At 34.6% G+C, this 16,881-nt stretch overlaps 1 protein-coding gene across 2 annotated transcripts in view; it reads left to right on the forward strand.

Moving 5' to 3' along the window:
* Window positions 1-16,881, forward strand: part of LOC150097359 (spermatogenesis-associated protein 20) — a 158,516-nt gene that overhangs the window by 22,341 nt on the left and 119,294 nt on the right. For both annotated transcript variants that reach the window (XM_090407484.1, XM_090407485.1), the window contains exons 3-4: window positions 5,122-5,186; window positions 14,482-14,636. In XM_090407484.1, the coding sequence (XP_090263610.1) occupies window positions 5,122-5,186; window positions 14,482-14,636 (220 nt within the window). The remainder of the gene's footprint in view (window positions 1-5,121; window positions 5,187-14,481; window positions 14,637-16,881) is intronic.

The following is a 16,881-nucleotide window of genomic DNA, read 5'->3' on the forward strand; positions in this document are numbered from 1 at the left end:
AATAAAACTATAACCATTCCTTGCATTAAAGGGACATCAGATAAAATAATCAATACTATAGAAATACAACCTCAAAGCCACCTTTAAACCTCCTGCAAAATTAAAAAGCTTACTCAACTCATCCAAAGACTCGCTCTTTCTGCTGGCCTACCCCTGGAGTATACTGTATTTATTGCACCTGTAATCTACCATATATAGGGGAAATAGGATGCACAATTCCTATCAGACAAAAACAACATAAACAACACATTAAATATAATAACTATGGTGAAGCTGGCCTTTCTGATCATGCCCTGAACACTTTACATAGAATTGACAGGAAAAGCACCAATTGTTTACATCACACCAAAACATGGTATGAACTTAATTTAAGGAAGCCTGTGAGATTTTTATCAACCACCCTAATGTGAACAATAATGATTGTCTGAAAAATCCCAAGCATATGGAAGGCACATATTCTACCCACGGAACCTTTCTTCCTAAGAGTTAACTATAAACAGGACTGTAGATAATCCAGAATTTTAAATTAATATAACAGTTCTCATGTTAGGACATCATTGTTACTGTAAGAAAACTTCTATGTAAAAGAATGTTTCTCTTATGTTATCCTATTATAGAATTTAGTTTTGATATAGTTTCTAAATAATTAATTTTATCTATTTATATATATATATATATATATATATATTTTTTTTTTTCACTAGAAGTCATTAGGATAACCGTTGATCAAATCAGTGTCTCTTTAGCATACTGTGTGAAATGTAACTCAGCTTGTCCTTGTATATTTGTATATACTCCAGATGATGACCTAATATGAAGGTCGAAACTCTGGGAAATTAAAAGTTATTTATAACACGGTTGTGGTAAAGTCCATAATTTCTAAAATGGATATTGTCCTCACGTGAGGACAGGTTATTTTCAAGTTCATTTTATGAATATGGACATGAACAAATTAAATATTCACACTTCATCTACAAGGTATAACAATATATAAAACCATACTAACCTTTCCAGAAGACTCATAAAATCACCAAATTCAAATCAACAAAACAGCAGCTTTTCACTTCCTCCTTGATACCACCATGCACTTCAGAGAGATTGGTATTCGTGTAACTCTATTGAAACTCCTGTCATCTGGTGTGGTTTCTAAGAACACTTTGGTCTCCCCAGATAAGGATTACATGCATACAGTAGCACTAAATTATGAATGAATAATTATTATGAGGGAAAATATGTGTCCTCATATGAGGCCCTTATGCATGAGAGGGTTAAAAACATCTGAAAGACAAGCCGTTCTCCATTTTCTTGAATAAAATTTATTATATACTTTATATACTGGTGTCGAAAAGCTAAGGACAATGTATATTTTTACCTGTATATGAAAATAATTTCATGACTACAGCCAAATATGGACATAAATTAATTGCCGGCATACTAATAAATTATATTACACAAAAAGTGTTATAAATTTTGTACAAATTAATTTGCAATACATTTTTGGCAAAAGTTACAAATTTCCTGAAGATAACTATGCAGAGAGAGAGAGAGAGAGAGAAACAGACAGAGACATTTCAGTATGGAATATGTCCACCCTGAACTGCAGTGCAGCTCTCACAACATTGTACCATGCTTAGCACCAAGTGATTCAGGAGTTCTTGAGGAAAACTGGCCCTCTGCTCCTTAGAGCAAGGATAAGGCTTGTTTTTGAAGGGGAATTTTGAGCAGCAATGCATTTCCCTATTACATCCTAAACATGCTCTATGGGGTTGAGTCTGGGGAGCATGCTGACCTCTCGATTCAATTAATATCCTCGGTCTCCAGAAGTATCTCCACTGCTCATGTACAATGTTGTGCGGATTGTCATCCATAAAAATGAATTCTTTGTCTACAGTACCATGGAACAAACAAACATGACATCGAAGAACTTCATTGCAATATCCTTCACCAGTCATAGTCCTTTTTTCCAGCAGTTGAAGCTCGGTGCATCCATTAAGCATAATGCCTTCTCCCAGTACCACTTTCACTCCAGATCAAGTGTTGTCTAAAATTGGAGGAAAGAATAAAACAACTCTCATCTGTTAAAGAGTACCCATTGGTGTCTTGTCCAATTTTTATGGATACAACACCATTAAAAACATGCTCTACAGACTACAGGCCTTCTGACATATAGGCCTACTTGTTGTAAATATCTTGCCACAGTTTGTCAAGATATCCGTGTACCTGTGCTTGAATGGAGCTACCATGGTATATCAATTATGTTTTGCTGTTATAACTAAAAATCTGCCTTTGCTCTGTGGTAGAGCTAGGGCGACCTCTTATCAAATGTCTGGAACACATTCCATTTGAAACACTGCCCAGAGCCTGGGTACAATGGTATGTGAGATTCCAAACTCTCTGGCAATATCAGTAATTCTGCAGCCTTCTTCACTCTTTCCAATGATTCTTCCCTGTGTGAAATCATCTAGGGATGTTTTGAGACATTACAAGACACCCAAGTGTGCGACTTGTTTCCTTCATGAAAACAGCTTCCTTTAAACACAATTTGCTTAGCACAGCCTTTTGCGTTTTATCCTGTTGAGTGTTACCATGTGATCCCTTTGTGTGCAATTCAAAAATTTGAATATATACCCACTTTCTACTCAAAATCATCAGTATATAAATTGCCACAAGCTGATTCGTCTGAATTTGCAGTTGCAATCTTCAGAAATAGTTTCGTCCTTAGGTTTTGGACAGCAGTGTAGTTGAATCTACAGTTGACTTCTACAAACTGCATGACTAGTTCTTTTTAAAACTTTCTTGCATATTTTTATTTAAATAAATAATGCAAAATTACATAGGCAATGTGGATACTAGATCCAACATTATTTCAAAGCCAAATGTTTGTAGAAACTATGAAAGTTTTGCAAGTTGACCTGAGAGCTTATGAGAATACAATCCTTGGCATCCCTCAGTTGCCTTTAAGGTTTCAGGTTTCTGCCTGGTCTCTGAAGAGAACCATCCAGCTATCCGTCCAGCGAAACCTTTATCAAATGCACTAATAAAAGGCAAATATATTGACGCTTGGGCAGCGCTCATGCCTTTTAAGTAGTGCAAGTTAGGCAATTCGGGAATGCTGAGGATTGGATTCTCGTAAGCTCTCAAGTCAACTTATAAAACTTTCATAGTTTAACTACAAACATTTAGCTTTGAAATAATGTTGGATCTAGTATCCACTTTGCTTTATGTAAGAGGTCAATAAGACTTCTTTTTTTTTTTTTTTTTTTCTTTCTTGGGTCTTCTGTCCATGTGAATTTCTGCACATCTTTTGAAATATGGTGTTAGTAATGACTAGTCTGTGTTCTGAAACTGAGCAGATACTTACCATTATTAGCTTTGTCCTTTTCTCCAAATTTTCCCAGAACATTTCTATATCTATTACCCAGATGTTTAGATCTCCAACAAGGACCAGTTTTTACATTTTCTTTTTTTTTTTTTGTTATTAAATGTCATTAGCTTTCTATAATGAATCAGAAAATTGTCCACTTCTTCTGTAGTTGAACCTTCAGAGGGACCGGAGGCAAAAATAGGTTTCACTGTCCATTTCCCCATTTTGAAGCCCCCCACATAATTCTACTTAAATTGCCTTTCAATCAAGAAGTTTATCTAAGGAAAGGAAGTCATCCCCTTCCTTTCCCTGATCACTATTGCCCAAATGTGATATCCCACATTTATTATTTAGCTTATCTTACTTGTTTTAGTCCTCTTTGTCTCAGTTATGTTCCTTTGGTACTTTTCTAGTAAATTAAAGGAGGATATAAGCCTGTTCTAGATATATGCAGAGATGGAAAAGGAAACATGTTAACACAAAAAAGAAAAAGGAAAAAGCAGATGAAGAGAATATTTCCATGAATTATTGAATAAGAACATTACCTCTGCAACTCAGAATTAGATACCATCTACTGTTGAAGAATATGATTCTGTAGAGCTGCCATCAAGGCAAGAGCTTAACAACATAATACATTCATTCGGGAACAACAAATCCACCCAGACAATGCATGTGTGCGTGCACGTGCACACACACACCTCTTTCAAATTTTTTGCTTAATGCCAAGTAGTCTTTTAATATATGATCAAGTAAACATTTTAAGTTAAGCAGAAAATAGATCTTTGAAAAGAAAACCTTAGTCTTTGGACCTGTAAGTGATAACAGATGAATGGAGAATGCATAATTGAGAACTGCGTGAACTCTGTAGATCCCTGCTACTACTAACTGATGAAATCAGAACTTGCAGACTGATATGGCTTGTATGTGCAGAAAGAAGGGGTGAGAATAGCTAAACAGGCACTCAACGAAATGGGATGTGTGATGGAAAGTGACCTAGAGAAAGGTCACAGTAATCTTGGGAGGATAACATCCAATACAGGTGAGATGGGAATCCTGGACTGGAAAAGTTCAGTAAGCTAGAAGAAGAAAAAAAAAGTACTGTGGACTAATGTGTTATACAAAATATTATTAAGAATACGAAGTTTAGTAAAACCTTCCCCCCACCCCCAAATAAGACAGTGTGTATCTATCGAAAATTTTTTTAAATGTTGTGTATGTGTATACATACTATGTGTACACAACCCTTCCATGGTACTCATATATATATACCATGTATTATATAGATTATATAGCAAATGTAGATTTGCCTAATGGTTTAGATAATCTGGAAAAGTCTTTTTTAGAAACTAAATATGGTACTTTTCAAATACTCCATTCTTCTTGTTAGTAGCAGGGTTGTCTTACACTTGATGAAAATTATATACTATTTAAAGATTCACAAACATTCATGCTAGATTGGATTTCAAACCCACAGCTTGTTGATTTGAGAGTGAAGATACTGTCTAACCACTTGGTCAAACAGACAGTTATGTGATAATATGATAATAAAAGGTACCACAGATATAAATAGCAAATATATGTACAGTTGAACATTTTCTTTTAAATATTACATAAAATTTTCTATACAAAATTTAAACAATTAGCAATAATACTTTGTAGGTGGAAAAAAAAAGGAAAAAACTTTAATGCATCTATTGAAAGTACTTGAAACATTTAAAAGAAAAAGTAAAAATAGTTACGGATAATTTCTTTTATAGGTATCCTTGGGGAGAAGAAGCCTTTCAGAAAGCTAAAAGTGAGAACAAAATGATCTTTCTTTCCAGTAAGTTTCTATCTAACTACTTAAGCTAAGAATGGACTCTTCTTAATGTAGGAAAGTTCTGAAAAAAAAAAGTTTGCACTTTTTTCCTTAGTGCTATTTAATGTTCTGATTTTTTTCATTTTGAAAAATTAAGTTTTAAAATGCATATGGGGTCTTTTTTTCAGTAAGGGTAATAGAAAGTATCAGTTTTATGGTGATCTAGTGTATTAATAACTTGGATCCTAAATGTATGGGATCCATAAACTCCAAGCAGTAGCCTATTAAAAACCTTTTAATAATCTTGGATAAGATTATTAAAATTGGTGGTTGGAAGGGCAATGCAATATATGTGCTCCCAGTTGGAAAGAGCTAGGTTTAAATCCCATATGGAATGTGAAGAACCTTTATAAGGTCTTTTTTAATTGAAGATGAGTTAGCAGAGTTAAAAACATGTTTCTCAGAAACTTCGGTTTTCTCCCTGAAAACTGAAAAACCAACGAGAGGGGCACATGCATAGAGGACTACACATATTTGGTCATCTGGGATATGGTAGAGAGGATTCAGAGGTGAGTGATGGAAATGGTAAGTGTTTTGCAGAATGCTACTTATGAGGGCATTGACTCATCCTGGGAGGACCACATTAACATTATTGACACAATGAATATCATATCTCTCCTTAAAGTCATTTAACAACATAGCACTATAACCACTGCTTTCATCCTTTTCTACTCATTTGCTACTCTCCATTCAAAACATCTACTTTTGACACCCTTGTTAACCACTCTCTTACAGAACTTCCAGGGATGACCCTGTTGTTCTCTCAAGTCATATATTGGAAAATTTCTTGGGCATTTATTCTATAAACCCATTTAGTAATTTATGCATTTCTATCATACCTCCTCTTTTTTCATCTGTTGGACTTTTTAACCTACAAAGCTTTGGTAAGTAGCATTGTACAAAACATTTACTGTTTTGGTCACTTGCCTCTGAATCCTTTCTATCATATCCTAGATGGCCAAATATGTGTACTCTAGTCCATATATGATTGTATTAAAGCCATATAAAGAGAGATTGCTTTCAGTGTGTTTCTTAATATGCAAGTGATCACTTGAGATATTGCTCACTTTTGCAGTGTGTCCTCTAAACTTCACAATTTACACTAAATCTCTTGTTTCATCAATTTCTTGCAGTGCAGTTCCATTTCTGTAATACATAGCATGCAGTTTATTTAGATCATTCTGCAGGATCCCTATACTCAAGTTTCCTGTTCAGAGACTTGGGAACATAAGGTGATATCTTTCTTCTGAGAGATAAGATTCTTTTGGTAGCATTGAATTTAAATTTAATAGGCATATTCTGTAAAATCCAATTGCTATCTGTGGATGTGAAACCTGTATATTTATAGCTAGGATCGAGAATTTGATTTCAACTTTTAAAAGGAAAATATTTAGAAAAATATTTGGCTCAATGAATGATGGTCTCTAGAAGATCCAGATATAGTTCTCAGTTTTATCAACTTTTCAAAGAACCTATGTTTTTTTAGTATAATCAAATTCCAAAAAAAGTTGCAGCGAGCAGGACATGTTTTTCATCCAAAATGACAGTATTCTTAAGAAGACTATAAATAGTAAAATTCTTTATAAAAACCAAGAAAAATAGATAGATATTATTGGTCATTATAGCAACATCATGCAATGTCCAAAATGGAGAAGTAAGGTTCTGGACAGCAGTGTTGAAGGCAACAAATCAGAAGACCAAGACTCAATTTAGGTTGTAGAACTGTAATAATAAGTTATTCTGTAATGTGTGCACTGATTCCCAGAATAGTCTTTCATTTCAGAAACAATGTGTTATGCTTTCTGTATATGGAAAAGGAGATATGTGGTTGACATCCTTCATGCAATAAGATCGAAGAAAACTACTACTTTAGAATGATGCTGTCCAGAAGTGAAAGACTATTCTGGAAGTCAGCATACTGTACAGAAAGTTTTAATATAAATAAATTTGGTTGCAAGAAACTTCTAATGATTTGGGAGGCTGTCATCCCCCACCACTACAAAAAAAAAAAAAAAAAAAAAAAAGAATAACAACAACAAACTATTGGCCTTGACTACACCTGAAGGATGTACTCATGCTATTAGGACACTAGTTTGAATATTTCACATTCTTACTCATTTTCATCTTGATTGCTTGAACTCCAAGAATGCCCCGGCAGTTGGAAGAAAAATATTGGTAATAAAGTATTTACTACTTTTGTATGTTGTTTTATGATAAGCTATTGAATTTTCAAAGTAATAAAAAAAAAGGTGGGTAGGAATGTATTCAAACAGAAAATGTTACTTAGGCTTGACATGTCGTAGCAATTCATATAACAGGAATTTATTAATCATTACATAAATAAATTACACAGACTAGTTTCATCACTAAGACTGGTAGCTTTTTCAGGGTTAGACATATCAAAACAAATTGTGAGGTTATTTGCTTGTGCCAAATTGAACAAAATACAGGTATCCCTTGCTTAATGTGGTTTTGCTTAATGCGGATTTGATTATCACAGTGAAATTAATTGCAGCAATCCTTTGATATACGTAGCAAGAGTTTTGATTGATGCTCCTTTAAATTTACCACGCAAAATCATGCTCAAGCCACGAGGCTGCTAGCCTCGTGGTCATCCAAATTCTCTTAATGATCTGTGTGAGAATGCGAAAGTTTTATTTTTCCCACCAAATACAACAACATTGTTACAACCTATGGACATGGGAGTCATTGCAACTTTGAAAGCCTATTTTCTTAAATTTTGGAAAAAATTTAACATTAAACGCAATTGAGAACATTCGTGACTCGTGGGAGCAAGTGTCTTCTAGTTGCATGAAAGCTGTTTGGAAAAACCTTCTGCCAGAATGCGCTAATGACTTAGGTTGTTTTCAAAATCCTGTGAACAACGTGGTCAAAGAAATCATTGCAATTGGTGAAGACCTCGGTTTTGTTGGTGTTGATATGCAGAAGATGTTAAAGAATTATTAGATTCAAATTCAAAAGATTTCAGTGACAATGATCTTGAAATTGAACAATGCACATATGAAGACAACGAACAAATGGAATGTGAAGATGAGGTTCCAAAGGAAATAACAGTCAAAGAACTGGATGGAATATTTCGCAGTTTAGAATCGCTTAAGCAGCAAGTAATGGATATGGATCCAGATGTTAATCGAAGAATGCTTGTTTGCCGAGGTCTGGAGAATCATTTTGCTTGTTTTCGTAGAATTTATGCCGATAAGAAAAAACTAAAACTGTTCAAATGACTCTTTATAACTTCTTTTGATTAAAAAAAATTGCAGTAACTAATGTAGGTACAAGTATTTATTAAACATTTACTTTGCATTCATTTTTTATCTTTCCTAAAAGAGTACCGTATATATTAGTACAGTAATCAATCAGGGACGAATTGTACTTTTTACCATTGATTATTAGATTTGATTAACACGATTTTGATATATGCAGTGACATCGAGGGATTAATAATTTAATCCCTCGATTAATTAACCGCGTTAATCGAGGGATACCTGTATTTTAAAATTATACCAAACACCAAGTTTGGTATAATTTTAAGTTGAAATTTTATATACACACACACACACACACACACACACACACACCCATATACAAGAGAGGCTATAAAACCTATAGCATAACAATGCCTACCCTATCTGGACAAGTGGTTAAGGAGAAAAGAGCTTGTGTGTATGTATGTGTGTATCTTCATTTTCAAAGATTAGAGATAGCTGGAATGAAACAGAAGGCTAAGTTGATTTGCTGACTGAAATTTGATATTTATGAAATGTGCTAAAATGTATCTGCCCATCTTAGTTTTAGTTATGATTACACAGTCCAACACAATTTTTGCTGACTTTTATATGAGACTTGTTTTTTACTAATTTGGGTGCACTGATTTCAAATATCAAACCCATTTTTCTCTATCACGTCAGGTTTTTCCTCTATGGCATTTTCTTTTTGCTAATTTGTAAGTTTTGATATTTTTAAGGAGGCAGTACTATTTAGAGGATCAAAAAAATCGATTTTTTAATATTATTTTCTGAAAGTATCCATAATTATGGATGCTAAGTATTTGATTTTGCTTTAGTATTCAGCCTATTTGGTGTGTTTTTCAGATATTTGGCTTCAGCTGAATCAGTAGGAAGATTCAGTATTTTGCTGGCTGAAGCAGAAAATTTCCTATTATATATGTCATAACAATTGCAAGGAATCAGGAAAAGCCTCCCCCCTTATTTTGTTCAACTGCTTATTGCATTTGCTATAGGCACTTTATATTGGTGTTTTTATTTTAGTTTATATTATGAAATATTGAAATTCATCTTAAAGTATTGAAAAATAATAGTTTTGGCCATAAATAATAATAATAAGAAGAAAAGTACTTTTATGTGAAAATTCAAAATTATATTACAAATTTTGAATTTTTACGCAAAAGTGCTTTTTTTTAATATGTAAAAATGCAAAAAACAAAGGATTTGGGTGATACAGAAAAAAGACAGTACACGTCTGTGATTAGCCATGTACCCCCGCACCCCAGTGGCCACTTCTGTGATAAATGAGCTTGTGTACAGTAATGATTATGCAATGCCGAGAAAGGGATTTCACAGGTTTGATTGGGTTGGTAACTATGGATACAAAAGTATGTTGAAATGCATATATACACGAATGCAAGAAGTATCAGGGATAAGGTGGAGGAGTTTCTGGCATTGGTCAGCTTGACTTGGCCAAAATTATAAGCACCAGTGAGACCTGGTTGACTGAAAATGATATAGTTACAGGAACAGAATGTAAAGGGTATTGCATTTTCAGGGAGGATAGAGGGAACAGGATAGGAGGTGAGGTATTGTTGATGATAGCTGAAGAATTACAACCAACAAAATTAGAAGTTAAAGAAAATTTTAGGTCTGGGGGAGATGGTTCATTGAGGCTGTCTAGTGTGAGATAGAGGCAAATAAGACAAAACACATTGTTGGGTGCTGCTATATAGCAGGGAGTTCACAGGGAGATGTATGAGGGTGGTTCCATAAGTTTCCAGCCTAACTAACTTTTAGAGGTGATAAAGAAAACAACTGTGTCACTTTTCAACATAATCATCCTTTACTTCAACACACTTTGACATCTTTTAATTAACATTTCTCTGCCGTTGAAAAAAGTCTGTACTTTTGTCTCCAAAATGGCCTAAAACTGCATCTTTCACCTCATTGTCATCTGCAAATTTTATTCCTCGAAGGCCTTTTTTCAGTTTTGAGAAGTAGTAGTAGTCACTGGGTACAATATCTGAACTGTAGAATTGGTGTTCAATCTCCTGGAAGCCACAGTCCTTCACTGCAGCCTTCGCAACAATAGCCATATGGACTGGTGCATTGTCGTGAAGCAGGCGAACAGCATGACTCAGCATTATTCATCTCTTCTCCTTTATGCCATTGCGCAGTTTGTGCAGGAGTGAAGCATAATATTCTGTATTCACAGTGGTATTCCTTTCCTTGAAGTCAATCAAGAGAATTCGCCAGAAATCTCAAAGGTTTGTTGCCTTGATCTTGGCAGACTGAGTGACCTAGACTTTTTTTGGCAGTGCTTTGCCTGGTTTGTGCCACTAAATGGATTCCCTTTTGGAATGAGGATCATAATAAAGGATCATGGTTTTACCCCTCAGTGACAATGGATTCCATTGCTTCTCTCTGATGATTCCCTTGGCAAAGCTCTAAAAATTTGCAGGAACAGGTCACATGATGTTCCTTCCGAATTGAAGAGAGAAGTCAGGGCACCTACTATGCACTGACTTTGTCGTGTGATACTTCTTGTGAATGATGCGAAATGCAGTTATTATAGAAATCCCCAACCTTGCCGAGATTTCTTTGAGCTTCAGCTATCTGTCATTGAGCAGTTCCTCCTCAATGACAGATTTCAACAAGAGAGACATTTTCTTCACTCATCACTTCCACAGGCCCACCATCACGAGGATCATCTTCGATTCTCTCTCTTTTTCTAGGCGAAACTGTTTAACCCATTCCATCACATTGGAATATGAAAGAGAAGCTTCCCCATAAACACCATACAATTGCTGTTTGATAGCACTTGGAGAAAGCCCTTCTTTGGTGAAAAACATACAGTGCGATACTCAATTTTAAACATTACAGCCACTTAGTGTGCCATGTGTGTTAATCAAGCGAGTGCCTCCAAATGAATGACACAGGTAGAGAATTGAAACTGGTACACTAAGCTCCCCATAGATGTTGCTATCTATGGGGAGCTTAAAATTGGTACGAATTTTGTTTGTCAGGCTAGGACCTTTTGGAACCTAGATTGTAGATTCCATGTATTGGCAGATTAGCACAATGAATGTAGGCCAAATGATAATTATGGAGAACTTTAACTATGCGGACATTGATAGGAGGGAGGGAAGAAAGGGGGCATGGCAAGATGGAAGTGGATTTATACAGTTGCTAAGGGATAATGATGTGAAACAACATGTTATAGAGCAGACAAGGGATTTGAGAGTGTTTGATCTGATAATAGCGTCAGATGATATATTCATAACCAAGGTAGACACTCTGCCTCCAGTTAGGGAGAGTGACCATGCTGTCTTGTTCTTGGAAGTTGCCAAACATGTGGGGTTCTCTGTCAAGAAGGGGCTTATGTTCAGCTATAAAGCTGGTGATCATGAGAGTCTCAGGAGTCATCTTGGAACAGTGCCATGGCTTGAGAAGCTACACGGAAAGAACGTGAGTAGTACATGGCAAGTGGTCAGAGATTGCTTAAGAGTAGCAGTATCAGACTATATACCCAAGGTCAGGAGGATGAACCAAGTTGAAATTAAGTGGATGAGTAGGAATATGAAGCAAGAGCTGTAAAAAAAGAAAACATTGTGGAGGAAATATAAAGAAAAGAGTGATCAGCATACTCATAAGCAGTATACAGTACAAGCAAGAAGAATGACAAGTATGGAAAGAAAGGCCAAATCATATTATGAGAGAGAATTAACTAAACAGACCAAAGTAAACCCAAAGAGTTTTTTGTTATGTAGTGAGTAAGAGGAAAAATGACTATGGTAGGATTACTTTAAACATTGCTTATGGTAGTAAGGTGACTGAGCCAAAAGAAATGGTTGAGTTGCCAAGTGATCATTTTCCAAAGGTGTATCATCCAGGTGGAGATTTTACAGTTGTTTATGTTACAGAGTTGCATATCAGCATTGAGGTAGATGAACAGGAGGTGTTCAGCATATTAAAAACTTCAGTGTGAACACAGTTGTGGGACTAGATGGCATATCAACCAGTGTACTACGTGAATGTGCAAGAGAATTGTCATTGCCTATGATGTAGTTATTCAATCTAAGTCTTGGCTCTTATAGAGTTCCAAGGGAGTGGAAAGAGGGTAAGATAGTACCATTGTATAAAGATGGCCCCAAGACAGAAGTAGCAAACTAGATCAATCAATATATCTGGAGTGGTTGTTAAAGTATTGGAAAAGTTATTGCATCCCTATCCAACAGTGGGCGGATAGGGATGCAATACTCTATAGTGGGCAGCATGGCTTTGTAAAGAGTAGGTCCTGTCTTAGTAACTTATTCACATTTTATAATAAAGTGATAGCAGAACTGGATAAACATAATGGCTATAACATGATACTGCTCTACTTTGCCAAGGCATTTGACAGAATACCACGTAGAAAAGTATTGCAAAAGCTTTAGCAAATGGGAATGAATATGAGGCTAGTATCATGGATGCGGGGGGTGGGTGCTGACAGACAGACAACAGAGATTAGTATAAGTGGAATCTAGGAGAATGATGGAGACTAGTGGAGTAGACATAATTTTGCTTTATCCAAAATTAGATAAAGCAAAATTATGTCTATCTACATTATGTAAGTCAAAAAATAGGTTCATAACAATGCTTCACAGCACATAATCAACAACAGAAGAAAATAATTAACTTTTTGAACTTACTAATATTTTGCTGGATTTACCACATTTTTAATTTGTGCTCTGAAGATGCTGGTTGGAAATTTGGTGAAATATTAGCAAGTTTAATAAAATCTTCAACTTCTGCTTATCTATATGTAAAAAAATAAACAAAAAAATTAAGTTCAGTTGTAATGATAAATGGCATCACTGTACAAGAAAACTATTTTACAAAATGTACCTTTTTATGATTGTTATGTAGTGTTCATTATCATGGCTTACCATCCTTGCTTCTGGGTGGCAAGCACTGGTGATCACTGCTGTCACATATGTGAAAAGAAGTATTAGGAAGCACATAATTATGTTAATGTTTACTCAGGATCTAATATTACTAAAAGTGTGTTAACCAATATGCTGGTTAAGACATGTTTGCCTATCATGCACAACTTTGAAACACCTTTGAAATATCATTTATATCTAAGTGATTTTAAGGTACAAGACAGTTGATATAGTGTATTTCATCCACCATAACTGACTGGGTAATTTGCTTCTTGTTTAGAATTTTCTTTTCTTTCTGGCTTTAACTTATAGAATTTAGCATAAATTTGAGGTTTTTCCGAAAAAAAAACCACAAAAAATTATCCTTTGTGGATAAAACAGGCTTAGCTGATGGTAGCTTCTTAAGCTTTACAGTATTAAATAACACCAAAAACAAAAGTTATTTAACCAGCTGATAAAAAAAAAAAAAAAAAATTCTATGCATCTCAAAATTATATTTAAAAGTTACATCTTTAAACATTCAACCATCAACAGAGACCTTTTGATTTAATACTGTAATTCTCCTCCAAAGACATATTTGAATTATTCTATGTGTTTCATGCTTTTATTTTTCTTATGTTTTAAAAATTATTATTCCTGACACTTAGACATTAAATAAATGATCAGATTGTTTTTCTTTTTCTTTTTTTTTTTTTTTAGAAAAATACAGTAGTCCTTTTATAAACAAGGGAAGAATAGTTAAGACTTAATTAACATCTCATTTATTCTGCACTTCACCATTCTCTGTTATGTATATGTATTCCCAAGAGATTTACAAGATTTATGATGGTACTACATAGTAATAATATAAACTTAATTATATTAACTTATAATTTTTCTTCCAAATTAATTTATTTGTCCGGTCTTCAGTATTTATCAGTCTGCTTTGCACTTAAATTTTATTATTCAATTCAAGTTACTTAACAGATAGTGCAGGAACATTCATTGTACATTGGCATATCATACTTGCTTGTGATTGTTAGGTGTTTTTACCTTATTGCTTTACTTTGTCATACAGTACTGATTTTTGTTCTATTTTTATTTCTAGTTGGTTACTCAACCTGCCACTGGTGTCATGTAATGGAAAGAGAATCCTTTGAAAATGAAAATATAGCTAAGATCATGAATGAGAACTTTGTGAACATCAAAGTTGATCGAGAAGAAAGACCTGATGTTGATAAAATTTATATGACTTTTGTTCAGGTACCATTTAAACTATATTTAGCAATCTGATAGTTAATATTCATTCTTAGTATTATATAACATTACATATTATATAATGCTAAGAACATTTCTGCTTCTGCCATTAGAAAAAAGTGAAAGAGGGAAAGAACAAAGATAAGTTAAATAATTTTCAGAGCTGTGTATTCTAATTCTGGGTGTCCTCATGTGAAACATGACTTCCATATCAGCAATGGAAGTTGTATTGATTTTTAATGGTCATTATTGCTAGTGTATTAGTAGTCATAAGAATATTTTATAATTAGCATGATTTTATTCTTTCTTTATTCTACTAAGTATAATTAGTGAAAATTGAGAGGTATGTTATATTTGTGCTAGAGGGTACTCTACACCATACAATCCACCATCTGCAGGTTGTATGGTGAATTAACACTCAACCTCACCATCCACACTACACCATCTACTTCCCACCAATAATATTTTTGGTTCTTAATTGCATGTATGTGTTCTTTGGCTGATTTGCCTGTATATGTGATTCAAGTCGCATGTTCCCAAACTTAGATAAATTTATAAGCTTTTGTTAATGCTATGTAACAAACAGTGTCAAAACAAAAGTGCTAACTACTTATACATTAGTGTCTATATTAGTCTATGAGATACGAAGAGAAAAAACTCGCACATTTTATCAGTTATACATGAGCTGTAAGCAAAAATCTTCAGAAATATATTTCATGTTTTCTCAGTTATCAGTTTCTCATGAAGCAGCAGCAAGTTAAAAAAAAAATCTAAACACATTTAGGTTGCATTTTTAGAATGAATATAGAGAATCATTTAGGAAAATTAAAAAGAAATCTATGTAAACTTTCCAAGTTTACATATCCACTATTAATGATTCAAATTCATATTCCATCAGTGGTTATGAAATAAGGCAATTGCTGGTCTCTGCTGTGCATCTGCTTTAGGATACCATTTGGTGATTGGCTGGCTTCTTTGTGATATGCTCAATCACTTCCTTGAGATAAAATTATTATTATTGTATGGGCACCTCCACATAGTCTGAGGACACATCATTGTGGCAGACCCAAACTATCTACATGATCTATCATACCTTACCTCTCCTTGAACCCATTAACAGATAAAGCACTTACAACTGATGCTGGCAACCCATTCCACTGATTCACAAATCTAGTCAAAAAAATCTAGTCCTCACATCCCTATTAACCACACCTTTATTCAACTTCCACAGATGATCCCTTGGTCTGGCCCCTCCAGCCAATTGCTGAAAGATTCCCCTGCATCAATCCTATAAAATCTTTTAAGCAACTTAAATGTTTCTATCAAATTTCCTCTTTTTCTTCTATCAACCAACTTCTGCAATCCACACACTCTCAATCTATCTTCGTAGGGAACATTCTGCAGACCACTCACCATCTTGGTCATTCACCTCTTAATCTTCTCTACCACTTCCTCATCTGCAAGAAACCCAGGAGACCAGACTTGAGCATAGTAATCCAGATATAGACATATCAAGGCCTTATAAAGAAGAATAATAACGTCCTTATCTCTACTTGTTAATGTGTTCTTCAATAGCCAAGTATTCTTATGGGCTACCTTAGCAATATGTTTACTACACTTTAAATCTCTGTCTACCACCCCCCTAAATCTCTAGTTAATCTATTTCCTGGAATACAGTGCCACAGCTTGTAATCTATGTATCCCAAAATGCAATACTTTACATTTCTCCGCATTAAACTGATACCCATTATTTTTGCCCATATTGACAGCCTATTTAAATTGTCCTACAAGCAATCCACATCCTTGACTAACTATTTTCCTACCTTATTTTGCATTATCAGCAAATAACTGAATATTTCATTTCAGGTTGTTTCCTATATCATTTATCTACAAATTAAACAGCAATGGTCCCAGCACCAAACCTTGTGGCGCACCACTGGTCACCTGTTTTTGCCTCAATTCTGCCCCTCCATATACCACTTTTTGATATCTGTCCAGCAGCCATCCTCTTATCCATTTAACCAGTGTCATATCCATCTCAATTTGTTCTAATTTGCATAACAGAGTTCCATGTGGTATTCTGTCAAATGCCTTTGCAATATCCAGCAGAATCATCGTGTAGCCATTTCCTTTATCCAACTCTGCTGTTACTCTATTATAAAACAATAAATTACTAATGCAATTTAGACAAATGATGCATAAGTACCCTATCTTGTTGGTTCTATGCATTATGACAGAATCAATGATAACT

Source organism: Typopeltis vanoorti, chromosome 17 (assembly GCF_054136105.1).
Source record: "Typopeltis vanoorti isolate ZY-2024b chromosome 17, IOZ_Tvanoo_1.0, whole genome shotgun sequence".
NCBI lineage: Eukaryota > Metazoa > Arthropoda > Arachnida > Uropygi > Thelyphonidae > Typopeltis > Typopeltis vanoorti.